The sequence below is a fragment of the Myodes glareolus genome, chromosome 12 (genome assembly GCF_982192425.1).
Source record: "Myodes glareolus chromosome 12, mMyoGla1.1, whole genome shotgun sequence".
Taxonomy (NCBI): Eukaryota; Metazoa; Chordata; class Mammalia; order Rodentia; family Cricetidae; genus Myodes; species Myodes glareolus.
Genome location: NC_142037.1, coordinates 60,813,153 through 60,838,212, shown reverse-complemented (window position 1 = coordinate 60,838,212; position 25,060 = coordinate 60,813,153). Strand labels below are relative to the sequence as shown.

General features: G+C 35.2%; 1 protein-coding gene across 2 annotated transcripts in view; it reads left to right on the top strand.

The window, feature by feature from the left end:
• Dach1 (dachshund family transcription factor 1) overlaps positions 1 to 22,405 on the top strand; it is a 375,243-nt gene extending 352,838 nt beyond the window's left edge. For both annotated transcript variants that reach the window (XM_085698263.2, XM_085698264.2), the window contains one exon: positions 19,706 to 22,405. In XM_085698263.2, the coding sequence (XP_085554389.2) occupies positions 19,706 to 19,743 (38 nt within the window). In that variant the 3' untranslated portion in view covers positions 19,744 to 22,405. The remainder of the gene's footprint in view (positions 1 to 19,705) is intronic.
• The last annotated feature ends 2,655 nt before the right edge of the window (positions 22,406 to 25,060 follow it).

Here is a 25,060-nt window from a genome sequence, read left to right as displayed (position 1 = left end):
TGTATTTTCTAAATGGACTCAGAAATACAAATTCTTTTATAGAGTTACACTGTGATATAGCATACTTGATATAACATCTTGTGATGTAGCAACACAAGATGTGATTTTCTTTATTCTCTGGTAATAATAAGACAGCCACAACCAAGGAGTCAAATACACAGTTGTCAGCAGGGTAAAGCTGACAAACACTTTTTGATTGAATTCAATATTTCTGGTTCTTATTAGCTCTGAATCCAGGCATACTTGAGATGGTAGTTTGAAGCCCACTCCTCTACACCATCCTTTATGAGTACATAATTCAAATTACCCCTGTTACATGAAACACTTTACAAATGTCAATATTTCAAAGAATAAGAAATGTCCATGTGGTCAGCTCTAAGGTTCAGTAGGTAAAGATACTTTTTATAAGCCTAAGGCCCTGTGTTGTATCCTCAAGGCCCACATGGTAGGAGGAGAAAACTCTGACTTCTGCCTGGTTGTCCTTCTTTAGGGACATGTCTGTAGACAGCTTGTACATGCATACACACACACACACACACACACACACACACACACACCACAATACACAAACACACACTCACATACACAAATAACCGAATGTAATACCATTTCAAAGAAGCATCCATGATTATTCAAATTATTAAAATTAAATTGTTAGCATTAAAATAAATTTCATGAGATTGTAAATGGACACTGCTTGTTTGTTTCCTGGCTGCCCAGACCCAAATCATCACATAGAAACTATATCAATTGCTACTTGGTTGCTGACTCAGGCATTTTTTTTCTAGCTCTCACATCTTAAATTAACCCATTTCTATTCATCCTCATATGGCCACGAAGTTGTGGCCTACCTGGAAGATTCTAGTGTCTTTCTTCTTCTGCAGCTACATGGCGTCTCTCTGACTCTGCCTACTGTCTCTTTATAGCTCTGTTCGTATTTTCAACCTGACTTTACTCAGCTAAGTCATTGGACAAAAAAAAAAACCTTTATTTATCAACCAATCAAAGCAACCCATGTACAGAAGGACATCACACATCATAGGATTTTTAAAGAATTTACTACTTTTGTACTACACTTGGAAGACTTACATTACCCAAAGAATTCAAGATGAGTTATCAATGTGTCTTACAAGTGAAAATATGTGTCAAAGTTTCAGTGACTGTAAAAATAGTATATGTGACTGGTAAAATAAAACATTATTCTCATTGGATGCATATTATATTCTCTGAAATGAATCTGTCTTCACATGTAAGGATTAGCTAGAATGTCACCTAATCATGTGGGATTTATACAAACTTTCCCGGGATTTCTCATAGCATAGTCAAAATCTGACAAGAATTAATTTTTGTCCATGTCAGGTATGTTATTTGTATATGTTTATTATTGTCTTACATAAAAATTAAGATACAGACAAAAACCCTATTGCTTCTTTATAGATAAAGTAATGTAACCCAGTGATGGCACCTGGTCACATTTAATTGAGTTGATATCAAGTTGAGTTAGATAAACTCCATATTGTGGCTCTCAGAAACACACCCTTGTTTAGTCCAAGTCAAGAACATCTAACTGAACATAATAACTGATGGACATCTATCCAGAGTCATGCAAATCCTTATGAAAGATGAGCTGTCATTACATGATGTTAAACAACACCGGTTTAAACAACTTTGTGAATAGCATGAGAGTCTACGGTCTTTAAAACCCTAGTTTCATATTTACTGAAAGTTACCAACTAACTATTTTAAAAGCTGTTCATAAAGTGGAACTACCAAGGGAGAATTTTATGGAAACTGATGTTAGTGTGGTGATAAATCAACATTGAAAATGTTAAATTTTGTCTATTGCTTCTTCATTTAAACAACAGTATAACTAAGACTTTACTTCCTTGTTTCTGGCAATCCCATTGGTGTTCATTTCCCAAATAATTGTGTAAATATTTAGATTGGTAATTGCATACTTGAATCTGGAATGCAATTCTTGTTTATCTTGCTTTGAAAAGTATTCCAAAGTATAGTTCTATTCATTTGTAAGAAATTTGATAAGACAATTTTACTGAAAACCAGCAATCCACACAGAAAGGCTGCAAACTTAACAAACCAGTAAATTTACATGCTATCTTTATAAAACAAAAGATATACAAAAAATACACTTTTATGTTAAATATTTATGATCACAAAGAAGTCAAATTTGAATTTTTTATTATTAGGCCATTGTTCTTTATCTTTAAAATGTATAATTATTTTGCATAATATATTTGAGGTTAAGTGTATGCACAATTTCTATAATGTTGCCAATGACTTTTTAGATTTCTAAATGTTATTTTTATTATTAAGCATGTTTATTATTTTGGAACATAATGATTTACTAATCATAATAATTAATGTATTAATAATCATCAATAATTAATGTCAATGCATAAGTGTGTAATACCATATTTTTTCTACTTTGTCCTTACTTTTATTCTTTTTTAACACATATCTTTTAAAATTGATAGCAGATGATAAATAAATACAAATTATAGGGTACAATTACTGAATAAAATCCCATTCAGGTAAAGACTAGAAAAGTATCACTTAGCCTGCCAATTTAATGCCAGTGGCTCAGATCAGGGCACCATTCCGATGACACAGGTTTGACAGACAGCACATTACCATCCCAACCCTCAGTTAGTGAATTAATTAGTGCCACAGAATGGTCAGTAACACTGGTTACTGAATATTCCAAGACTCAGCATTAACATCAAGGGATATCTTTGTAATATGTTTGCCTTGCAAAATTCAGACAAGAATATGTGAGCGGTCTTTGCATACTGTAAGGTGCTGTGCAGATATTATTAGCTATTAGTATTATTCCTGTTTGGTGAGATTTTACCAGACATAGGAGAAGAAAGGCTAGATTGTATAGCAGGCAAAGATGACTTACAGAACATCTTTAAAAGAACAGGTATGTAAGTGGATGTTTCCTGTCCTGGCTGACCAGTACCAAATAATCACTTAGAGGCTTACATTAATTACAAATGCTGAACTGTTACTAATTAATTGCAAGTGCAGAGGCTTGTTACTAGCTAAATCTTCCTCTTAAATAAACCCATACTATTAATCTATGCATTGCCACATGGCTCATGTCTTTACATGTCCTTTACCATGTCTTGCCTCCTGAGTGTCTGGCTGGCATCTCCCTGACTCTGCCCTCTTTCTTCCCATCATTTTCAGTTTGACTTTGCCACCTAACTCCCTAGCCAGCTGCTGGCCTGTCAGCTCTTTATTTACCAGTGAGGGTAATGAATAGTCATAGTGTAGAAAAGGATTGTTCCACAGCTCAGGTACTTTATGTACCTACTTTTAACCTTTTATTAAAAGTTGAAGCATTGATGATTCCATGAATCTTTGGAATTCATTGTGGTGATACTATTTTTGAAAAGCAACTAGCATCATTAAATCAATCTAGTTAACATATGTATAACCTCAAATGTCTCTGATCATGTTGTGATGAGAACAGTGGAAATTTGATATTAATACTTTGGAAATGTACACTATTCTGTTGCTAGCTGTAGTTATCATGGTGAACAACACAAACACACATTTCCTATGTAAGACTTTAATCCCTCTGATCATGATCATCTTATTTCCCACAGTAACCTCAGATACTGTAATATCCATTCTATTTCCATGAGTCACCTATAACATGAGGGCCTGCTTGTTCAGGTTTCTGTCCTGCCCGGTTCCTGTAGTTGTTATGCCCCAAAGAAAATCAAAGAGTCTACATTAGATATAAACTGATTGGTCCATTAGCTCAGGCATCTTATTAACTCTTGTAACTTATATTAACCCATTCATATCTGTGTCAGCCACTTGGCTCAGTACTTTTTTCGCAGGGCAGGTCACATCCTGCTTCTTCAAAATCTGGGGAGGACTGGGGAGGACTGGGCTTCTTCCTTCCCAGCATTCTTCTGTTCTCATTGCCCCACCTTTACTTCCTGTCTGGTTGTCCCATCTATACTTCCTACCTGGTCAATCAGCGTTTATTTAAAGCATGATTGACAGAATACAGACAATTTTTCCACACCATTTTTTATATGATACTTGAGTTAAGAAAACACAATTACAAATATCCAAAAACATGAACTCTGTTTTCTGATAAAAAAAAAACAAACAAACAAACAAACAAAAAACGCTACTACTCTTGGGCATGAGGCAAGCCCTGGAGCATTTTTGATATGATGATGAAAATGCATTGTATGTGCATAGATCCATATTGCTTTCTTTATCAATTCATCTCCTGTTGGACACTTATATAAATTTATAGTTTGGATATTTTGAAATGATGCTACAATGAATATAGGTGCAAAAAGTAACTGGTTTCAGACCTTTTGCATTAATGCTTATGGGTGTGATTTCTGGGTCATATCATAACTCTCTTTAATTTTATGATGAACCTTCATAGAACATTTGGTATAACTACATTAATTTAAATTCATATCAAAATGAAAAAAACCTTTTCCTGTTCAAGGTATCCTACAAAATATTTTAGTATCCTTTATTTTTCAGGAAAGCTGTTCTGAGTAGTTTGAGGTGGTTTTCTTGTTTAACTTACTTTCCTAATGAGTTTCAATGTACAGACCTTTGGGGCAGGCTCCAGATTATGTTACCCAGGCAGGCCTTGTACTCTGAAAGTAGACCGGCCTGGTGTCAGATTGATACAGATCTACATTCTGCTGATTCTGGGATGTTGGCATTAAAGGTGTGTGCTCAGATTTGCCCAATTTAAAATTGCTTTCATTGCTCTTTATTTTCTCACCATGGAGTTCTTTGTTCTCCCAGTATTTTAAGATATAAACCTCTTAGCAGATGTATGTATTATGAATGTATTTTCCCAAACTTCCCTTCATCACTGATGCTGCTGTTTATTTTCTGCTGCCAAAGCCTCTTGCTTTGATCCAGTCCCCTTTGTCACTCCATTATTAAGTACTTGTGACCATGAGAGTGGATTCTATAGTTAAAAGGCCTAGAATCTAGTATAGTCTCTGACACAAAAGAGGTCAGCAGTTCATAAAGTACAGTGACATCTCCCCTAATGGTCTAGGGAGAGAAGAGTCTGGTATAATTATTTTTGGGTAATTTGGGTGAGGTTTGTCTCTATTGCTAAAGCTGAGTGAGGTCTGCTTCCATAGATGGCAAAAAGGTCACCAGGTCCTTAGTAAAATCTGCTGTCAACTTTCTGGTTTTGAGGCAAGTATTTGATTTTTATCAACCCCATTGAGGAGGAAACCTGTGTGATTAACTTTCTGGCTCTCTTAGTGTTTGTCTGTGAAGACAAGGATCTCTGTGCACCCAACACTAATACATATTTGAAATTCAACTGATAGGTCATAACAAGGCCTAGGCAATGGTAATGAAAAGCAGTGATTGGTAGCTTGACCTTTGTAGCTTGGAAAAGAGATATAAGCTAGATAATGAATGTGAGCTTGGTTGTGTTAAAATTATCTAACAATGACATGCAGACAGAGTTGTCAAGAAAGCATCTTGCAGTGGGAAGGAGCTGGGGTCTGCAGCACAACTTTGGCATCACTGAGCTGGGATCTTTTACGTAGAAAACAGACTCTTGCTGCAAATTCTTGATGATTTCAATCCATTCCCTAATCTACTATTCCCTCGAAGAAAAGTCCATGAGCAATGCAGCACTTAGAGTATTATTTAAATGCCTATGAACTAATACACTTGCAACATTTTTCGCCATCCTCCTTTGTAACAAATGACCTAACAATTTTGAAAACACAACACAAACTATTTTCTCATGGCACTTTGGAAGGGTGGAATGAATTTTGCCCATGAAAGTGAAGGTAATAAAGCCTGGGACCAGAAATTTTTCACTGTTAGTGTATGTATATGAAAGTAGAATATTAGATGATAAGAATACATAGTCATATGTTAGATAATTCATATTTGACTTAGTTATTTTGCAAGAGTTGATTCTGCAGATTTGAGCTATGACAAACCGTCAATTCAACTCTTGCATTAAGAGACATGTATTTTTCATGATATCCTTTATATGGCAATATCTTAGATATCAGGCCTTTCAAGTAATCAAAGTGCATTGAATAGAGTCATAAACAAAAGCAGCAATAATTTATTCTTATTGTAAGCTTTTCTATCTGACGCATAGATGTTCTTTGTGATATTGAACGGGGTAATGCATTCTTATTTTGATGAAAGGAAAATAAAAATCATACTTATTCTTTAAACTTGGCAACTAAAGGAATCACTCTCTCACAACAGTGTTCTGAATTACCAAAACAAATCATACATGTTACTAAAAAGAAACAGTCCTATATTGTGTTTAGACTTCTTAATACACAGAGCAATGAGTAACAGACTCAACAAATGTCAGCTTCAAGCTATAACGCTTTGTAAGTTTTCAACTGAGCCCTGAACTCGTCAAGAATGAAACAAAAACTAGACCTGTAAAAGTGCCTGATGAGTGCTGAAGCCTTCACAAAGCCACAGCATGCTGGACAAGAAGATAGGAAATTAGGCAAGATTTAAGCAAGAGTTTCATTTTAATATATTTATAACCACAAATACATTGTTGAAATGGAAGCAAGGTCTGTCTCATTATAGTAGAGGTTTGGTATTAAAGATTTTAAGGTAAAATGGTCTTTTTTATTGAGTATCTTAATGAAAATCTGTGTACAAGTGTAAATGGTCCCAAAAAGATTTAGGGAGAGTTTCTATGGCAAGAAAATGAAATTTTCGGTTAGAGTTGTTTTGACATAAGGTGAATGAGTTCCTGAAGTTCTCATGACTCCTATGCTCTCACGCTCCTTCGTTCACAAAGTAATGATCAACTTGGTGACATAGGTTAATTTTATGCACACCACAATTACTAGTGATAGGAAAATGAGGCACTACCATTAGTAACAACAGCCCCAAGTTATTAATTTTAATGAAAATAATAGACTCTGCAATGTGACCCAGGGCAGAATTTCAGAGTGGGCATGAAATCAACATGTATCAGTATTTATCTTCTTACTAAATATATGTACATCTATTATCAGATGCTTTAAATGTTTCCTTATAAAGTTCTGTGTTTATTTATTAATACTGTAAAGAATTTGGGCAACCTAGTGCACTTTAGTATGTGCTGAAAACAAATTGGAACTTCCTTAGATTAAACGTCTGAAGTACAGTGGTATTTCCTGAATTTCTTCATTCCTAGAGTCACAGACAATTTCCAAGAAGTAAAACTGCCCATTAGCTGTGCACATTTCTGTGAGAGTATGTTTGTACTTCTTCGGTGGCCTCCACTCGAGAAAGCATTTAGTGTCTTACATTTGTTATTATTTGTGGCCGGTTTATTGAATTTCCGAGATTAATTTGAAAAAAATGGAGTGTGTTTCACTAGAAAACACACAGTATATAAACAATGGCAAAATGATAAGACACCAGATATCACCAAGCTCAACACCAGTTAAATATCCATACCGAACTAAGCCTTCTGTGTACAGTTAATAGCCTGTTTCTTTTTCAATCTAGTGTCCTTTAAATGATTTTAATAGACATCTTTGCTGCTTCTTTGTTGATTATTCATTGTTCGCTAACCCTTAAAACATACATAAATTTAATTGATGTCCGCACGGTCTCCTGAGATAAGGTTAGGTTTTTAAGAAGCACGATGAATTTTAAAAAATCGCCAATGGCTATATACCACTTAAAAACAAAAATATTCTCTTGATATAGGGACTCAGTCTTGCTTTTCTTAAGACTCATTTGCAATTGTACTCAGAAAATATAGAATAAAGCTTGCAATAGAATTCTATACAGCAGCCTGGGACAGGCTGGCAATCTGTTATAATGCAAAGTGGTCTGATACACTTTGTACTGTCCTGAGACAGCATCAGTCTGGCAGCAATACTTTGAAATATTTTATTTCCAAGAAATAGCAAAGCATCATCACAAGGTAATATTATCAATCTTTACATAAAGCCCATTTTCATTCTTAACAGATCAAATAACCCTAAGGAAATGCAAGTAAAATTAATTCTATTCAATAAATAAAATGTGTGTATGTATGTTTGTATGAGTGTATGAATGTGCACATGTATACTTGTATGGAAAAAACAAATTTTTAGAAAATATAAAGATAAACATTTTTGTTTTAGGTAATTTTATATTATCAACCCTCAAAATGTTCTATTTAGTTTTGTTTGTCATAATCAAGGTAATATTCTTTTGTGAAGCATGAAATTTCATCCGGAAAATTTCTAGTGGGAATTATGACATGAAGTTTGGTTTCGTGACTTTTTGTCCTTGAGTAGAGATTTCAGTGCTGCTCGGTTCTAGAACAAAATGAGCTGAGGTATCTTGATAGCACTATAACTCACAGCATGGGTTTTCTTTCTTGGAACCCTGGCCATCAATTTTAGTTTTCGTAAGAGAAGGAGAATGCAACAATTGGGGGTTGTTTATCTAGATTTTTACATTGCAGTCTTTCTGAGGCTACAGGAAAGTATGAGAGTATGCTATAGCCTCTTTAGCTTATGCCAAGGCTTCATGACCGAACTCTGGGTGCTACAAGTATGTCTTACAGCCAGAGTTCTCAAAGCTTGAGCCTGTGCTCTTTGCTAACCATTAGCTAGATGTGTTATGATTCCATTTACCCATGAGATTAATCTCCAGGGAAGTTTTCTAGATGACAGCATAACTTTATCAATTTGAAGAAGGAGAAATACCCAGCGACACAGTGTACATCAGAAGCATGGATGCCACAGTCTTCATAGACCAAGTCTAGAAACTGACCTCCAATTTTTTATTCTAAACTTTTGTCATTGCAAACAAGTCATTAAGTACAAGCTACACTTTTGGAAATGTGATGACCATAAGGGTGTTAAGGAGGTGTCAGGGGTAAGACTGTCTACTGGGGAGGATGACAATAGCAAGGCTGTACATGAAGAATAATAAAGTTACTGGATCGGAATAGAATTGGCAACATTTAATAGATCCAAAAACATACCTAATTGTGTGTGAACCAGATGTGCCTGTCAGTTACTAATGTTCATCTTATCCTTAGCTGGTAAACTTTACTTCACAAGCTCTGCACCCTACAGTTTGCATTCAGTTCAAATATTCTATTGATCCTCGTGTACTTCCTTTATATACGATATTTATAGCACAGGGTTCTTAGTCTCTTTGCTAATATACTATCTGTTAGAACTTCACATCTCTGAACTGAACCCCCACCATAAATTCTCAAGTTGATAACAGAAAGGACCACCTTATTTAATAATGCATTTATAGTATGTGGTTGTTGTCACCCACATACTGGTCAAACAACACTTGAGGGATGCATTAGGTAACACAAGAAGAAATGTTGTTCCTCTCAGAAATGCCAATTTTCTCAAAATCGTGTATAGTAGAGAAATCTTTCACTAGAGGTTGTTTTTCCCTCTTCAAGCTTAGCACTAGGTGAACATTTTAGTTTAGCTCTGTGTAAATAAGTTAAGAAGCATTCAGAGGTTTGGGAACACGTTCCCTCACAATTACCTCCTTAAACAAATATAACCTTTATGAAAATTACCAAATTAGACATGTACAGAAAATAGAAAATGCTAAACATTTTGAAACGATGATTTCTTTCTTTCTTACAAACAGGAGAAAATAACAAGGCTCTGACAGGAACTGCCCTTCTAATTACCACCTTTGGTGATGCCCCCCTCAACCCAGAAATAACACATGAATGTATTCTGAAAACACAATTTATTCACAGGAATTTGCCTGTCTTCCGTAGCTCTGAAAAGATAAAAAGACTGTATTTGAAAAGTCCCGATTTCCTTTCTCTGTGCTATCTTATTTTAGCAAGCAAGGAACCACTTTTCTTCTCTGCTTTGTTTTAATTAAGCACGCATTGTCCATCTATCATGCTACCTCAGATGGGTCCTGCAAGATTGTTATCTCCCACCCCATTTCTTAATCTTTTTTTCCAAGAGAGGAATGAAAGAGCAGACAGTAATAAGAGATTTCATTGTGTTTCCCTTTGCTAGAGGTGGGAGGTCTCACCTCCAATCAAGACAAGGTAACCTATGTGCAAAATACCCCAATCTGGCTTGCTGGTACATTAACCAGTCTGATGGGTTCTAGTTTCTGACTAATGAGTGCTTAATTAGAATGTTCTCTCACACACAAATACTTTATCAAAGCTGACCTATTAGTAATACACCTTTCCTTATTTGTAGAAGAAACAAACTTGAAGTAGGTTGTTTTCTGATTTTTTTTTTTTTGGTGTTCTTTTGTTTGTTATAAAGGTTTTAAAAGAACTCAAATATTTATTTCAAACATAGTTAATTAGAGGGGATTTTTTTTACAACAAATACACATTGGCATATGCAGTCCTAACCACAGAAGCAATAATAGAGGAAAGCAAACTTCATAAACTTTACAATTACAATTTGTTCATTGCAACATGATGGAACAGGCTAGAGTCTAGCATATGTCACACCCTAACACCTGAACCAGGTCTCTGTAAAGAGCACTTTAAGAACATCACAAACTATTTATTTTCTATCTAATGCTTAATAGGATTTCCGAGAAATGTTATTTCTAAATAGATAAAATATTTAACATGGAGAAACTGTCCATATAAGTGAAACATTGTATGTGGTAGTAGAAAAATTACATTTTCATCTGGTTACTAATTACAAGCTGGTGTTATTGATATGTAGTTTTTTCTCAGTGAAACAATCTAGTCTGGGAATTTGACTTTCACTATAAATAATGGATAAAATTTTGGAGGATACATATACGTAATCTGTTTAAGGCATTTTGAAATTAAAACAGTAGGTAATATGTGTGCAGAACTTTATCTATGATCCTAACAATGTTTTCTATATCAGTTACAAATAAATTTTTAAACAAATAAAAACTTCTCTTATAAATCTAAACTTACAAATGAATGTTAAAGCCTTGTGAAAATTTCCATGTACAAACTTTCATGTTTCATGCATTATTAACATTTTAAATATCTGTGTTTTATCATTTTTAATCTGATAATGTTGAATGATTTGAAAGTAAGACATATCTTATAGGTTTTTGGGGGTTTTTTGTTTTTTGGTTTTTTTGCTTGGAAAACTTGTCCCTTGTGATTTCAGGGAGTGTTATTTTCCAGTAGGATGTTTATATTCAAATACAGTCTACTTTTCAGGTTGTATAGATTACATTGACACAATACCTTTATCTGACATCCAAATCCTACCTTTGTCGTTTGACTCAATAATGTTCTTTATTTCATTTCATTCCTATGTTGAGAAATCCCAAATAGGGTCACATCTTATAGTAGGTTGCTATTTCTCTTCAGTCTTTTATTTAAAAAAGAAAGAAAGAAAAAGGAAAAAAAGCAAACTATTTTTTTCATTTTACATATCAATCCAATTTCCCACTCCCTCCCCTCCTCCCATTCCTTCAATAAACCCTTCTGCCCCACCCCCATACAATCCTCAGTGTGGGTAAGGTACATTGCTTTGGGGAAGGACCAAAACCCTCCCTACTATATCTAGGTTGAGAAAGGTGTCTATCCAAAGAGAATGGGTTCCAAAAAAGCCAGTACATGCAGTAGGGATAAATCTTGGTGCCATTACCAGTGGCCCTTCAGTCTGCCCCTGCCATGATAAAGTCAACAACAATCGAAGGAACTAGTTTGGTCGTTTGCTTGTTCCTTCCCTGTCTGGCTGGAATTTGTCAGTTTTTAGTAGCTCAGGTAGACTGTTTCAGTGGGTGTACCTGTCATGGTCTTGACCTCTTTGCTCATATTCTCATTCCTCCCACTCTTCAACTGGACTTTGGAAGCTCAGTTCAATGCTCCCATGCAGAAGAATGGATAAAGAAAATGTGGCACATTTACACATTAGAGTACTATTCAGATGTAAAAGACATATGAAATAACATCTTGAATTTTGTATGCAAATGGATGGAATTAGAAAACACTATCCTGAGTGAAGTAACCCAGAGCCAAAAAGATGAATATGGTATGTATATGGTATGTACTCACTCATAAGTGGATACTAACCAAAAACAGAGGACATTGAGCCTATAGTTCATGATCCTAGAGACCCTAAGTAATAAGGTGAACCCTAAAAAAACATATATAAATCCACCTGGAAAGTCAAAACAGACAAGATCACCTGTCAAAATTGAAAGCATGGGATGGGGGAGAAAGAAGGGTATAAGGGGAAGAGGAGGGGAGAAGGGGAGAGGTAAGGAGAACTTGAGAAAATGGGATAGTCAAGAAGGAGGAAGGACAGAGATGAGAGCAAGGAAAGAGATATCTTGATTGAATAGTCATTATAGGGTTAGCAAGAAACCTGGCTCTAGAGAAATTATCAGGAATCCATAAAAATAACCCCAGCTAAGATCCTAAGCAATAGAGGAGAGGGGACCTGATCGTGAGTCACCCTGTAGTCACATTGATGAATTTCTTAAATATCACCATAGAACCTTCATCCAGCAACTGATGAAAACAGAGGCAGAGATTATCTTCAGTCTTTTTAATCTTGAACAGTTTCTTAGCCTAAATAATTAACATATGCCATGGACAGTTGTGGATAATATGGCCCATTTTTACTAGAATGTTTCTTGTTTTGAATTTGATGCTTCTTCATCATTAAATTCAAATCTTTATCTCTTAGTCACGATGAACACAAAAGAACATGTGAAATTATATTCTTTTGGGGTGTGACCTCCACATATAAACAGTGCTGATCTTTCTTTATTTTGTTTCGGGTGGCAAGCAATGACTGAGGTAATAGAAATATATATGATCTTAATGCATTTTATCTGCCTTAATTAGATTCCAACCAGACATTCAGTAATTTTAAGCATTGCATTAATTAATGCAGTGAAGATGTTTAAGAGCAAAAGCAGTTTGAATCCTATGATTGTAGTTATAATAATACTTAGTTTCTAATGGAGCTTTATATGGATTGGAAATCTGGTCTCTGTGAGTACAGGCTAATCATTCATACTACAATACTTTTTCAGAGTCTTCTTAATAGTAAACATCAAATGTAGAATTGACTCATCTGAACATACAAAGAGAGAATTTTGTTACTTTATTATTATCATTATTATTTGTGCTTGGTTTTGGTAATATGGCTCTTAGAACATTTATGATTACATAGAACTACAGAGAGATTCTTCTCTATTTCATAAGCTACTCTTCATGTTTAATAAGGTAGGATTATCTTTCCTTTGGAAGTAAATTCCTATTAGTGCACAGAGAGTGTAAACAGGCCTGAGAATGCAGTTCAGGCACAGAGCTTCTTCTCAAAGACGAGTTGACTTTAGGTGGAACTGGGACTTAGTCTGAGTGTAATGGAAATATATGTTGCCCTGGATAGAGTTGAGTAAATAATTTCAAGTTTTCTACGTCTAACATCTTCATGTGCAGACATTAAAATTTCTTCTCCACACATCTTCCAGTTCAGCATTTGTTGCCAATGTACCTGTTTAGTTTCTCAATTAGAAAGGATGTTAGCATCAGATCAACCTGCCCCATGAGGTTTCCTAAGTCTGACTCATCCCACTTTAGAGGATCAAACTGTCAAAATTTTAATTTCTCCTTGCTATTTATGCTTATGTTGAGTCCCTTTATAGCAATGACAATTTCCCCTTTACTGTCTTTGTTTAAAGGTCATTTTCTTATCAGCCTATGAACTTCAGCTTTTAATAGCCTTCTCTAACCTAGTCTGTGTCTGCCACCCTTGTGTTTTCTTATTGGAAGAGAACTAAAAACTATTTGAATACTTTTCTTGATGGTAATTTTTATCTTCATTCTTGACCGCTATCAAGAGTTACATTTGAGATTCTAGGGGTTAGCACAATGGTAGAGTGCACTGGAGGAGCTTTTTAGTGTGGAAAGTAGAACTGGCTGTTTCCTGTTGGGTAGACAAACAGATGAATTGTGCAAGACCTTAGCTTTAATGCTCCAAACTCCCTGAAAATAAATAATAAAGTACTTTTTCTCATGTATTATTTCAACCTGGCTTAGTAATAAAACATGCAATTTATTTTTATTTCAACTAGGTGTACCATATTATTCTCTTAGATAATGCTTTATCTACTTCTTATACCAGTTTATTGAAATTACACAGACATAATGTGCTACCTGTGAGCGTCTGTCTATCCCCTGTCACTAGAATAGCACCACCTGCTCACGTGAAAAAGCATATCAACAAGATTTAGGATTAGTTCTCCTCAAAAGTGATCCAATTCTATGAGCTTCTGATTTTTTGGCTATAACCTTAAATTAAAACTTAAAAAATGGCAGCAACATTTTTCAGATTTTACTTTTTAATTATATTGGAACATAACCTCAGATATATTAGTATTCAAACATCTGGAAATCGCTTTCATTGTTGTTATCTGCATTTCATGAGAAGAAATTATGTTTACTCATGATCCTCCTATAAACTACTTTGTGCTGAACATCGGTCTCTCTTAAAATATTTCTCATGTTCAATGCAGACTTTGTGTCTCTGCTTCTTTGCTTTAGCAGTAGCAGAATGTTCTTACTCTAAATATAAAATTATGAAAAAAACAAGAAACAATATTTTCTTTAATTAGCCTCTTCCTTTGGGGGTTTTAGAAGAAGGGTTATGTCTTGACAAAGATCCTTCCCATCTGTTCCTGTTTGTTTGCTTTTATTTTGACTTCCTTTCGCTGTCTTATCAAATATCACATGAATCATTAACATTTGTTTTCATCGCTTGTTTTGATTTCCTTTGCTTCACATGATTAAGACATTATGTTGAGACAAGGCTCACGCTAACATATTATATATTAACCTCATATTCTTTAGGCAAATATTAAGCCTTCTAGATATAGGATTTTACATGTTTACTTTCTCCCATGTTAATATTCTTCTCCACTCTACAGTAGTAAAGAGTGTGTGCATACAACAGTTTTGTAGAAACTGCAACCCTCATTAGACTACAGGTGTCAGAATGTGGGTTTTGAATAAATAGGTACTGCTTTTAATAAATTTCCTTCCTCATAGGATGTACAGTTTTAAAAACCTTTATGCAAAACATAGGTAAGAATTCCTTGTAGATACTTGTCAGGGATTTCTATTCAAAACTAAGATATACATCCATCCCTACATTGTGTGAAATTTGCAACAGCATTTTCTCCTTGTACTGATATCCACCCAGTGGGGAATGATACTCTTGGTAAAACTTTATAAGGCAGTTTGAAATAGTTGTCATTTGCATGTTATCTTCTTATAAAATTATGTCAAGTAATGTGGCTAATAGAATCCTACCTCACTTACTTTATAAAATGTACTTTTATTCAATATATACTTTTTACATGTGGAATAAGAGTTTCTTTCCATTAGACATTTTCAATAACTTCAAACAAAAGTACAGGACAAAACTTGAAGCCCAAAAGTTAAACTTACTTTGTGAGCTGAAGACAAAGGTAGAATTTTTATGATATATTCCCCATTTCTCTTGTCTTTTTCATTAAAGTAAATATTCTATAAAACCCATAAACTTGAGTCTAATTGTATAATTTTCGACATTAATATTAAACTATCAGATCATACTGAATGTGTATTTAATGTAAGATTGTTGGAAAGCTTGACTGGTTTTGCAAGGCTCTGAGTTCAATTTCAGAACAAAAAAAATGAAAGAAGACCTTAATTAAGCTCATGTTCTGTGATGATATTTAAAACATTTCTTCATCTTGCTATCTATGGATCTAAATCTGCATCATAATAAGCAGCATACAAAACTTCACACCTGTGATGAACTATTCAGTGATCAAGACACTATCGTGTACCAAATTATGGCTGGAAGTATCAAATCACAATGAACTTTGAAACTATTAGGAATTTGTAATTTAAATAGTTTCGCTCAATCCCTACTCCCAAAAGCTTTTAATTAGAACAGACTTTTTAATTAAGTACTCCCATGCACAAAGTTTAGCCTGATGATTTTTCCTGTCATATCAACCTCCTGTACAAAAGCAAATATTCCTCGTGTCAAAGGAAAACCGGGGCTTTTTAAAATTTCCAACAAGAATCTGAGAACTCCAGTTTTGATTACCAGCTGTGCAGACTAAATGAAAGGCCCTGCCCTTGGAGCAGAGTAGCAGGGTGAGACAAGAACAGTGAGTGCACGTCGGATACTCTGTATTTATTCCAATATTTAGTTAAGGAAACGATGCACAATGGAGTAAACACAGACTTTGTATTCCAGTTCACGGCACTACCGTTTGTTTTCCTGTGCGAATGTCTGAGGCTCTAGCTTCCTCAAGCATCTGATCCTTATTTAGGCAAAACAGTAAGAATACTTTGTTTTTGAGATACAGGGAAGTAGAGACTTAATACATTTATCAATTCTTTAGAATTTCATTTTGTCCATACAATGTATTTTTCTTATACTCTCTCTCCCCTCCTCTAACTCAACCTAAGTCCACCCCAGATCCCCAAATGACTCCCAAATTCCTATCTTCCAAATTTATAAAATAACACACCGAGTCCTATTTGTGTTAATATTATCATGGGTGTGGGGTCATACACTAGAGCATAGGCTGCCTACCTGGTGTTATAAAAAAAAATAATAAAAACTTCGTCTCCTTCCCCCAGAAGTCTTTAACTCTCAGTATCTCCCAGTGGGATGGGAGACTTTTGATGCTCTCCTGACTCTGTGCTAGATCTTTTGTAGATCTTGAACAGCCAATCACAGCTGCTGTGAGTTTGTTAGCCGAGTGGTGCTTTTATGTTAAGAAGACAATTTGGTCCTCCACTCACACTTGGCTTTTAAAATTGTTCTATTTGATTGTCCAAATGGTCCTTGTAGAGGTACAAGTGGAAGTAAGTGTCACAGACACATATTATCAGCACTTTCCCTAGTTGTGTGTTTGGTATTAAACACTGACCATTTTGGCAAGTAATTTTGATGAAATCTGAGAACATCACTAATCTCTGGGTCTAGAAGAATGAGTATAGAGGACAGTTTGATGTGATGTCCATTTGACAAAATAGTAGTTAAGTTTATTCTCAGGGCCGACAAGCCATGAGTTCTTGGTCAGTTTACATTGTCAAAGATGCACTTCCTCCTGTGGAAGAGTTTCTAAATCAAATCAGAAAGCAGTTGTTAAGCCCCAAACAATTGTGCCTCTGTTGTTACATTCATGGAATATTTTGTCACGCAGGTCATGACAACTTCAATTCCCCCAGCTTCCTGCATTGACCTGCCAGTATTATGAAGGAAGGTTTCTGATCAGGGTCAACTTAATTTTGCCATGCAGTTTGTGAAGCATGGGGTGTGTGAAACAATAGGGTCTTACCATGAGACAACCTCAACCAACAGAACAAGAGGAAGTTCCCAGATATGACATTGGAATTTTAACTTGTCTACTCCTGACTTCTAAGAGAAACATTATCTCTCCTGTAGGAAAATTAAAATCTCTCTCTCTCTCTCTCTCTCTCTCTCTCTCTCTCTCTCTCTCTTTCTCTTCCTCTCTCTCTCCCCCCTCTCTCTCTATGTGAAGGAGAGAGAGGGAGAGAGAGAGAGAGAGAGAGAGAGAGAGAGAGAGAGAGAGATTATTTTCCCATATGGCCATTAATGTCAGTTTTGCTAACTAACCCTCCCTGCTATCCTACTCTCTCTTCCATCTCCAGACTTGATAACCTTTGTTATTTTTGCTTTCATAAAATTGAAATAACTTTTTTCATTTATTTTACATATCACCCAGATTCCATTCTCTCTTCCCCTCCCATCCCCTCACCTTCTCCTCCATCTCCATTCAGTAAGAAAGGGGTTTCCCATGGGCTTGCAGAAAGCATGGCTCAATAAGTTGAGGTATGACCGAGCTCCTGACATTAAGGTGAGTCAGGGCCGGGGAAACTGGTGCGATGAACAGTTTACCACAAGCCAGTTAAGCACCAGGGAGAGGTCCTGCTCTCACTGTTCAGAGCCTTGCTGAAGACTAAGCTACACAATTGTCACCCACATGCAGAGGGCCTAGGTTGGTCCTATGCAAAGTCCCTGACTGTTGGTACAACGCCCATGACTTCTGTCCTCTCCAGTCGGCTCACTTAATAAACTTTAATTAATAAACTTTAATGTATCTTTAGCACAATATGCACTTGGGAATTGTTGGTTCTACTGATAATAAGAACTGTTATGATTTCCTTGAGATGAAAGCTTCTATTGATTTGGATTTTATGTCTCATAATACTTTGGTAAAATTTACTCAGAATCAAGAATAGATATTTTTTTTCTGTGACTACAGCACACAAAAACACATAGAGATGATATAAAGAATATGGGTGTGGTACTTGTAGAAGGCTATCTGGTCAGGGGATGGGAATAAAATATGGTGAAAACAGGCAATATACTAATAACCTTTAGCACATATTTTTCTTCAAAAGTTTAACGTATGGATTGGTGAGATGACTCAGTGTTTAAGGGCACTTGCCTGATGATCTGAACTCATTTCCCTAAACACGGATGATAAAGGAGAAACCTGATGCTGCCATTTTGTCCACTGACAGCCCCCCCCCACCACATATACAGATGCATGGAAGACTGTACACACAAACCCACATGCACACACACATACATATAATAAACAAATGTTTTAAGTATTCTAGGAAGTTTAACATTTGTCATCTCAAAACATTTAAGACAAGCACTTTAATAAATCTTTCTGCTTCTAATATTGGCCAGAACAGTGACATGGCTGTTTTTTTTTTTTTTCCATGAGACTTACCAGTTTGGAGATTCACAATCAATTTTTAGGGCTGTTTCTATTTCCTGAAAATTGGACACTTTTCACATGTCTACACTGATATTTATTTTTCAAATTTTGAAAATGATTTTTCCAAACATTGTACCCTCTCTTGTAGCTGGGAATACTTGAAATTCTGTCATATTTTATATACATCTGAAGGTTAGGTTAAACACAGAGGGGACAGATTAGAGTGTAACATATCCAAAAAATGGACTCAGGTTTTGTGTGTGTTTTGTATTGGAAAATTAATTTCCCGTTTCTTATTTCTGTATCATTCAAATAGTTCATACAGTATGTCCAAGCTTTCATTACTTTTCACATCCCACAAAACCATGCCTTAAGCTTGGTAGTATACTTCTAAATTAATGTTTATTTGTTGAGTTTATCTCAGGGCAGTGATGAAAAGCTCTGCTCTCTTGGCGACGTTAAAATAGCAGTGGTGGTCTTCAAATAAGCAGCAGCACAAGCAGACAATGGCCACGTCACCTAGAATATTCAGCAACACTGCTGGAGGGTGAGAGGGAGTCGGCTTTCGTGATGGAGATACACCTGAGTGCATTCCCAGAAAATTTGGTTCTGCAATCTTGGTGGAAGTAATTGTCATTCAACAGAAAGTCACTAGCTTTGCATATCAGCAATGCACATACACACAAACTCTTATCTATTTCCTGAGTGGTCTGGAACTGATATCATTGTAGCAAATATATATTTATGAGAACTAAGACGTCTGTGCCCTGCTGGATCCTATGAACTCATGTAATTATGAAATTAATTTTGAGAATATGTGAAAACTGTTACGTCCTAAGCAAGTGAAAGGAAGATAAAAGCCAGAATTTCACACCTAATTTTGCATTTCTTATATCCACATTTGTTCCTAAAGTGCCATGTCATTAATTATTTTTATCGTTTGTTTTAGATGGAAGACTGTATTTGAAAACTACCGTCATGTACTGAATCTTTCCTATTGAAGAAATCCATCCTTTCATACAGAACTCTGGAATCAGACATTCGTTGCTGGAAAGTTCAGGAAAACAAACAAAAATAAGTCCATATAAAGGAACTTCTATTTTGTGTGTTAAGGCTCTTTAACATAAAGCAGAAAAGTTTCCGCCATTGCTTTTCCACCTGTGGTTCATCCCGGAGACTGAGAATGTTTATAAATCTACACATCTCAACCTTCCCACAGTTAATAACTCAGCTGTGCTGCTGGACACGTGTAGACAGAGATAACGATGGGTCTTAAGAACACCTAGCATTGATTTGTTTTCTTTTTGTTCTTAATGGAATGAACCATTTCTCCTCTTCTGAAAATTCTGTAACTGAACGCATCAACAGACTGTTGCAATGTCACCCAGACTTATAGACCTGTGTCTCACAGAAACCAGTAGGAATATATGGGATGACCCTGTAGGGGGCATCGAGGATGCTGGAGGGGAATGAGAGAAGTGAAAGTATTCTGTTACGTTCGATTTTAAACTCTGTAATTGTGGATTTTCTTCTGAAGACTTTTTTCATATACTTTCTGAAAGACCAACAAATGTGTGTTAACAACTCAATGGAATTACATTTTGCATATCTGAAACAGAAGCATTGAATATAAGCCAAAAGGTTTCCCTGATGGTCTCTTTTTCTTAAAGATAAAAAATATATAAATATATATATAAATATAACATGTTTTCATTCCAAACTGGTAGTGGTATATAGGATTACAAATAACGTTGCTTCTTACTCACACTGTTGGTCACATGTACAGTATATAAACATAAAACTCACAGGAAGGTATTATGTATGCAGTAGTATACTAGCGTTTAGGCAATGAAAATTTTAGAAAATATGTTTTGTCACCCTGTGGGTCAGAAAGATGTCTTTCTGGTTTTAACGCATGCAGGCATGTAAATATTTGTCTGGAGTCACAGTATTAATGAATGAGATCTTATGAATCTGGTGACATCAGAACTCTGTGTCAGTCACTTTTATTTGTATATTGATCCCTAGTGAGTGTCCCACACTGCACTACAGAGGAGGAATTGTGACTGACCAGTAAATCAAAACACCAGAGATATTTTTATATGTTAATGTCATAATATGTTAATGTTGCTGAAAAACAAAACTTACCAAGCCCTTGGTGTATTGGTCCAATACCACGTAGCCCCGAGTGATGAAGTGAAGCTGTACCGTGCTTCCCACCCTGTTCAGAGGGTAGGGTGGCTATGTGTTATTTTTTACTGTCTTTTTGAAAGTTACAGTATGTGTTTTCATATTTGTGCATATAACTGGAAGTAAAGCTGCAAACAGTGCTATTACACGCTGAAGTTCCCTTTGTTTTTACACAATAGGAGCGACACTTTTAAAGACTTACAGGAATCAGTGCCGTTGCTGTACATTTTATGATTGTCTCTGCCATTCTAAAATTTTATAAAATAACATTTTTATTCCCATAAAGCAACAAAGTAATAAGTCTAAAGAAGCTAGTTTCAATGTATAAAGATAGTTCTGATTGGGTAATCATTATTTGCTTAAGAAAAACTATCCCATTATGGATACTGTGTCACTAAGCTCCTGGACTTTTTAGGTCTTCCTTGCAGTTCTGAAACGTAACTAATTCTTGGCTGTAACTTGCTATTAACTGGTTAAGTCCATTTTTAATACAACAAAGGGTTATATGTACAGTCCTTCTTTTAGCTTGCTTTAAAAGGGAGTGATATTTTAATTTAAAATATTATTAGTAACTGCTTTATAGAAACTTGGTTTGCTGAGCATAATTCTTCCATGACCATGTTTTGTTGTTTGAGGAAAAGAGAGTCTTTTCCTACTTACAGGTATATTTTGTTTGTTTTTCCCTACATACAGTCTTTCAAAAGTTACAACACTTAAAATTGGATGGACTTGTGTCAAGATTTGGAGTCATACATTAACAGAGTTTTTTAAAGCTTACCATTTACATAGGCAGCAGAGTTGGTCTCTGCTCTGCTCCTGGTATAGAGTCACCTGTTAAGTGGGGCTCATCATTTTGAAATGCATACATGAAAGACCTCTGAGAATGCTTTAGTGTTTGGTTCAACAGAAAGAAAATATTAGAACTGAAGAAAAATGCTGTCCGCTGTATGTTGAGACTCTTATTAACCCGTTGTAAATAATACAATTCACACAATGTTAATGTAAGTTTGTAACTTAATTTTCCCCTTTTTAGTTAAACAGGTTTGTTTAGAAACTTGTGTTTTGGTGTAAGCAAGTAAAATCGTGTCCATTTTATGGTTTCCATGCTTTTTTAATCTTACAAATATTAACGTCTAGTTGTTCTATATTATAACCATATTTGCGCTCTATGCAAGCCCTTGGAACAGAACATACTCATCTTCATGTAGGACCTATGAAAATTGTCTATTTTTATCTATATATTTAAAGTTTTCTAAAAATGATAAAAGGTTATTACGAATTTTGTTGTACAAAATCTGTACAAAAATCTGTTTTTACATCATAATGCAAGAATTGGAAATTTTTCTATGGTAGCCTAGTTATTTGAGCCTGGTTTCAATGTGAGAACCACGTTTACTGTTATTGTATTTAATTTCCTTTTTCTTTTCAACAATCTCCTAATAAAAATGTCTGAAATCGCCTTGTGACTTTATTTACCGTTTGTCTTTATTAGAGTCTCCGAAATGCGTTGCATCGAAAGGAATATTTACTTTGTAATGGGAGGCATCTAAAAACAACATAAGTCAGCTCTTTGCAATGCTCAGGGAGCAATGCTCAATGATTTTATTTAACATGCAACTGCTTCTATCTCTAATATGAATTACTGTGGCGAAAAACATCATAAAAGCACACTCTGTAGTTATTGTTTAACAAGCAGATTTTCCATATTTTGTTTCTTGCCAGCTAAGCAAACTGCCCACATATACATGATTTATTTATGTACATTTCTCAGTTTATGAAGCTGTTATTTGTACCTTTTTTCCTTTATCTTCTTATATTCCCATGGTTCTTATTTCACAAAGCTTTGTGCTGAATAATGTAAAGAAGACATGTTGATGGAACAAAATATATAATTCCCATTTCTGTAAGAGTGTGGATTTGTATCTCTAGCCCCGTGGTTTGCTTTTAACTAAACCATCAAAAAATACCTCTTGAAATTAGAATATCCCTTTGCAATATATAAACACATTAATCAATCTACAGTACATCACTTGAAAAAATATTGGGTTGTTATTTCTGTGAATATTCTAAGCAAATGGAAAGAATGATTTCTTTTCTTGGTCAAAATGAATAATCTCAGTGCATTTCCTAAAACAGAATATTAGTAAATCAGAGCTTTTCTTAATAAAAAGCAAAAATGCTCTTATGATCATTTTTAATAGATTTTTGCTTTCTGTCTTTATGCACTCATGCCAATAAGCATAAGTTATCTTGAAACACCAAAAAACCTAGTCGCTGTAAGAAGAATTTGACAATAATTTAGGTACTCCCCATGTATTATTTTTCTAGAATTATCTTCAAAACATAAACCACTTGGCCTGCGTTTTGAAATGTATAAAGTAGTTGGAAGAATTGTTGAAATCGTCAGTTTTCTTCATGTGCTCTAGTAGAGAGAAACTGACCTAATCCTCCTCTTAGCAAATATTATTTGCTAAGAGGTCTTATATTATTTATTCTTGTATAGGCCAAGAGCTTTAGAATCAACGCATAGGAGAAGTAAACCAATCACTTTCTCTCTGTTACCTTATATAGGTTACCTGTGCATGCTGATTGTCGCTTCTTAGGATACATGCCTGTAAGGTATAAAGGCAGTATACGAGGTACATTTAGAGAAATTCTGAGATTGGCATAACCACTGAATCTTTAATCTCTGGAATGGGGTCATCACATCAAAATCCTTCTTCAGGGGATTATAATGAATATCCAAGGTAAAAACAATCATATGAATCACAATGACATTACAGAATACAATTAGTAGACTTTCTAATGTAAAACAGAAAAATAGTGGTAGTGAAGAGGGATTCATTATAAGATAAGCATATACTTAAATAGCCAAATAATCTACAGAATTGATTTTTAAAAAAAATTATAATTTTATCATTGTGAACTTACTTGTGAAAGGAAAGTGTGAATTTTTGTATTCAGGTAAAACTATAGTCACATGATTCTTTTCTGTATAAAATTTAATAAATATAATCCCAGTTCCACCTTACATATATAGGCTGTCATTGGAGATGTTTCCTCCTTCTGAAGGTCCTTTTTTTTTTCTTTTTTAATTAAAAACAGAATTTTCTCTCATACAATACATTCCAACTAAAGCTGCCCCTCCCTCTATTCCTCCCCTATCACACCCACGATTTATACTTGCCCCATCTACTTTGCCTCCCACTCCCATCAGAAAAGAGCAGGCCTACAAAAGACAACAACCAAACAAGACAAAATAACATATAATAATACAAGGTAGGAACCCCAACAGGGAGAAAAGAGCCCCAACAGCAGGTAAAAGACTCAAGGACACACCTGCTCCCAGTTAGGAATCTGACAAAAGGCCAAGCTAACAACTCAACACCGCATGCCCAGGACCTGGTGCAGACCAATGCAAGCCGTTTGTTTTCCACTGCTGTCCCTAGGAGCACTTTGGAAGCCTGTAGTTGATGATTCAGTGGACCACATTCTTCTGGTGCCCATCAGTCCTCCAACTCCTACAGTCCTTCGGCTCCCTGTTCTGCAGCGTTCCTTAAACTCTCAAGTTTTCCTTATTCTCTAGCATCTAAGAAAAGGCCTAAGTTTGTTTTTTTTTTCCATACACAAGATCCACCCTCTGTCCTTTCTCTCTAAGAGCCTCCAAATTTCTGAAAACAAAAACAGTGTAATAGTGTGCTATGTGTGTCACTGTGGAGGAAATATAAAAGGGATGAGATCAGGTGAAAGGAAGCACGGTTTAAGCATACTAATTACATTGGTAAATATTAGTTAAAATAATTAGGCTGAGATAAGTCTTGCAAATATAATGTAATATGTAAAACAACCACTAAAATGCTACATTAATAAAATATAGTCAGAAATGTTATAGATTAAATGAATTTTTGAACATAGTGAGGCCTCTTCTACATAAACAGTAAATACTTTTCATAATGGATCAGACCATGGAGTTTCTCTGCTGAGACTTTCCAGTACTGTTTCTCATAATTTGCCTGATTCTTCAATACTGTTAATTTGGCGACAAACTTTTTCTATAATATTATCTAATGTGGTCTCTAGAAAAAGAAAAAGTCTCTGTTGTTACAAATAATTT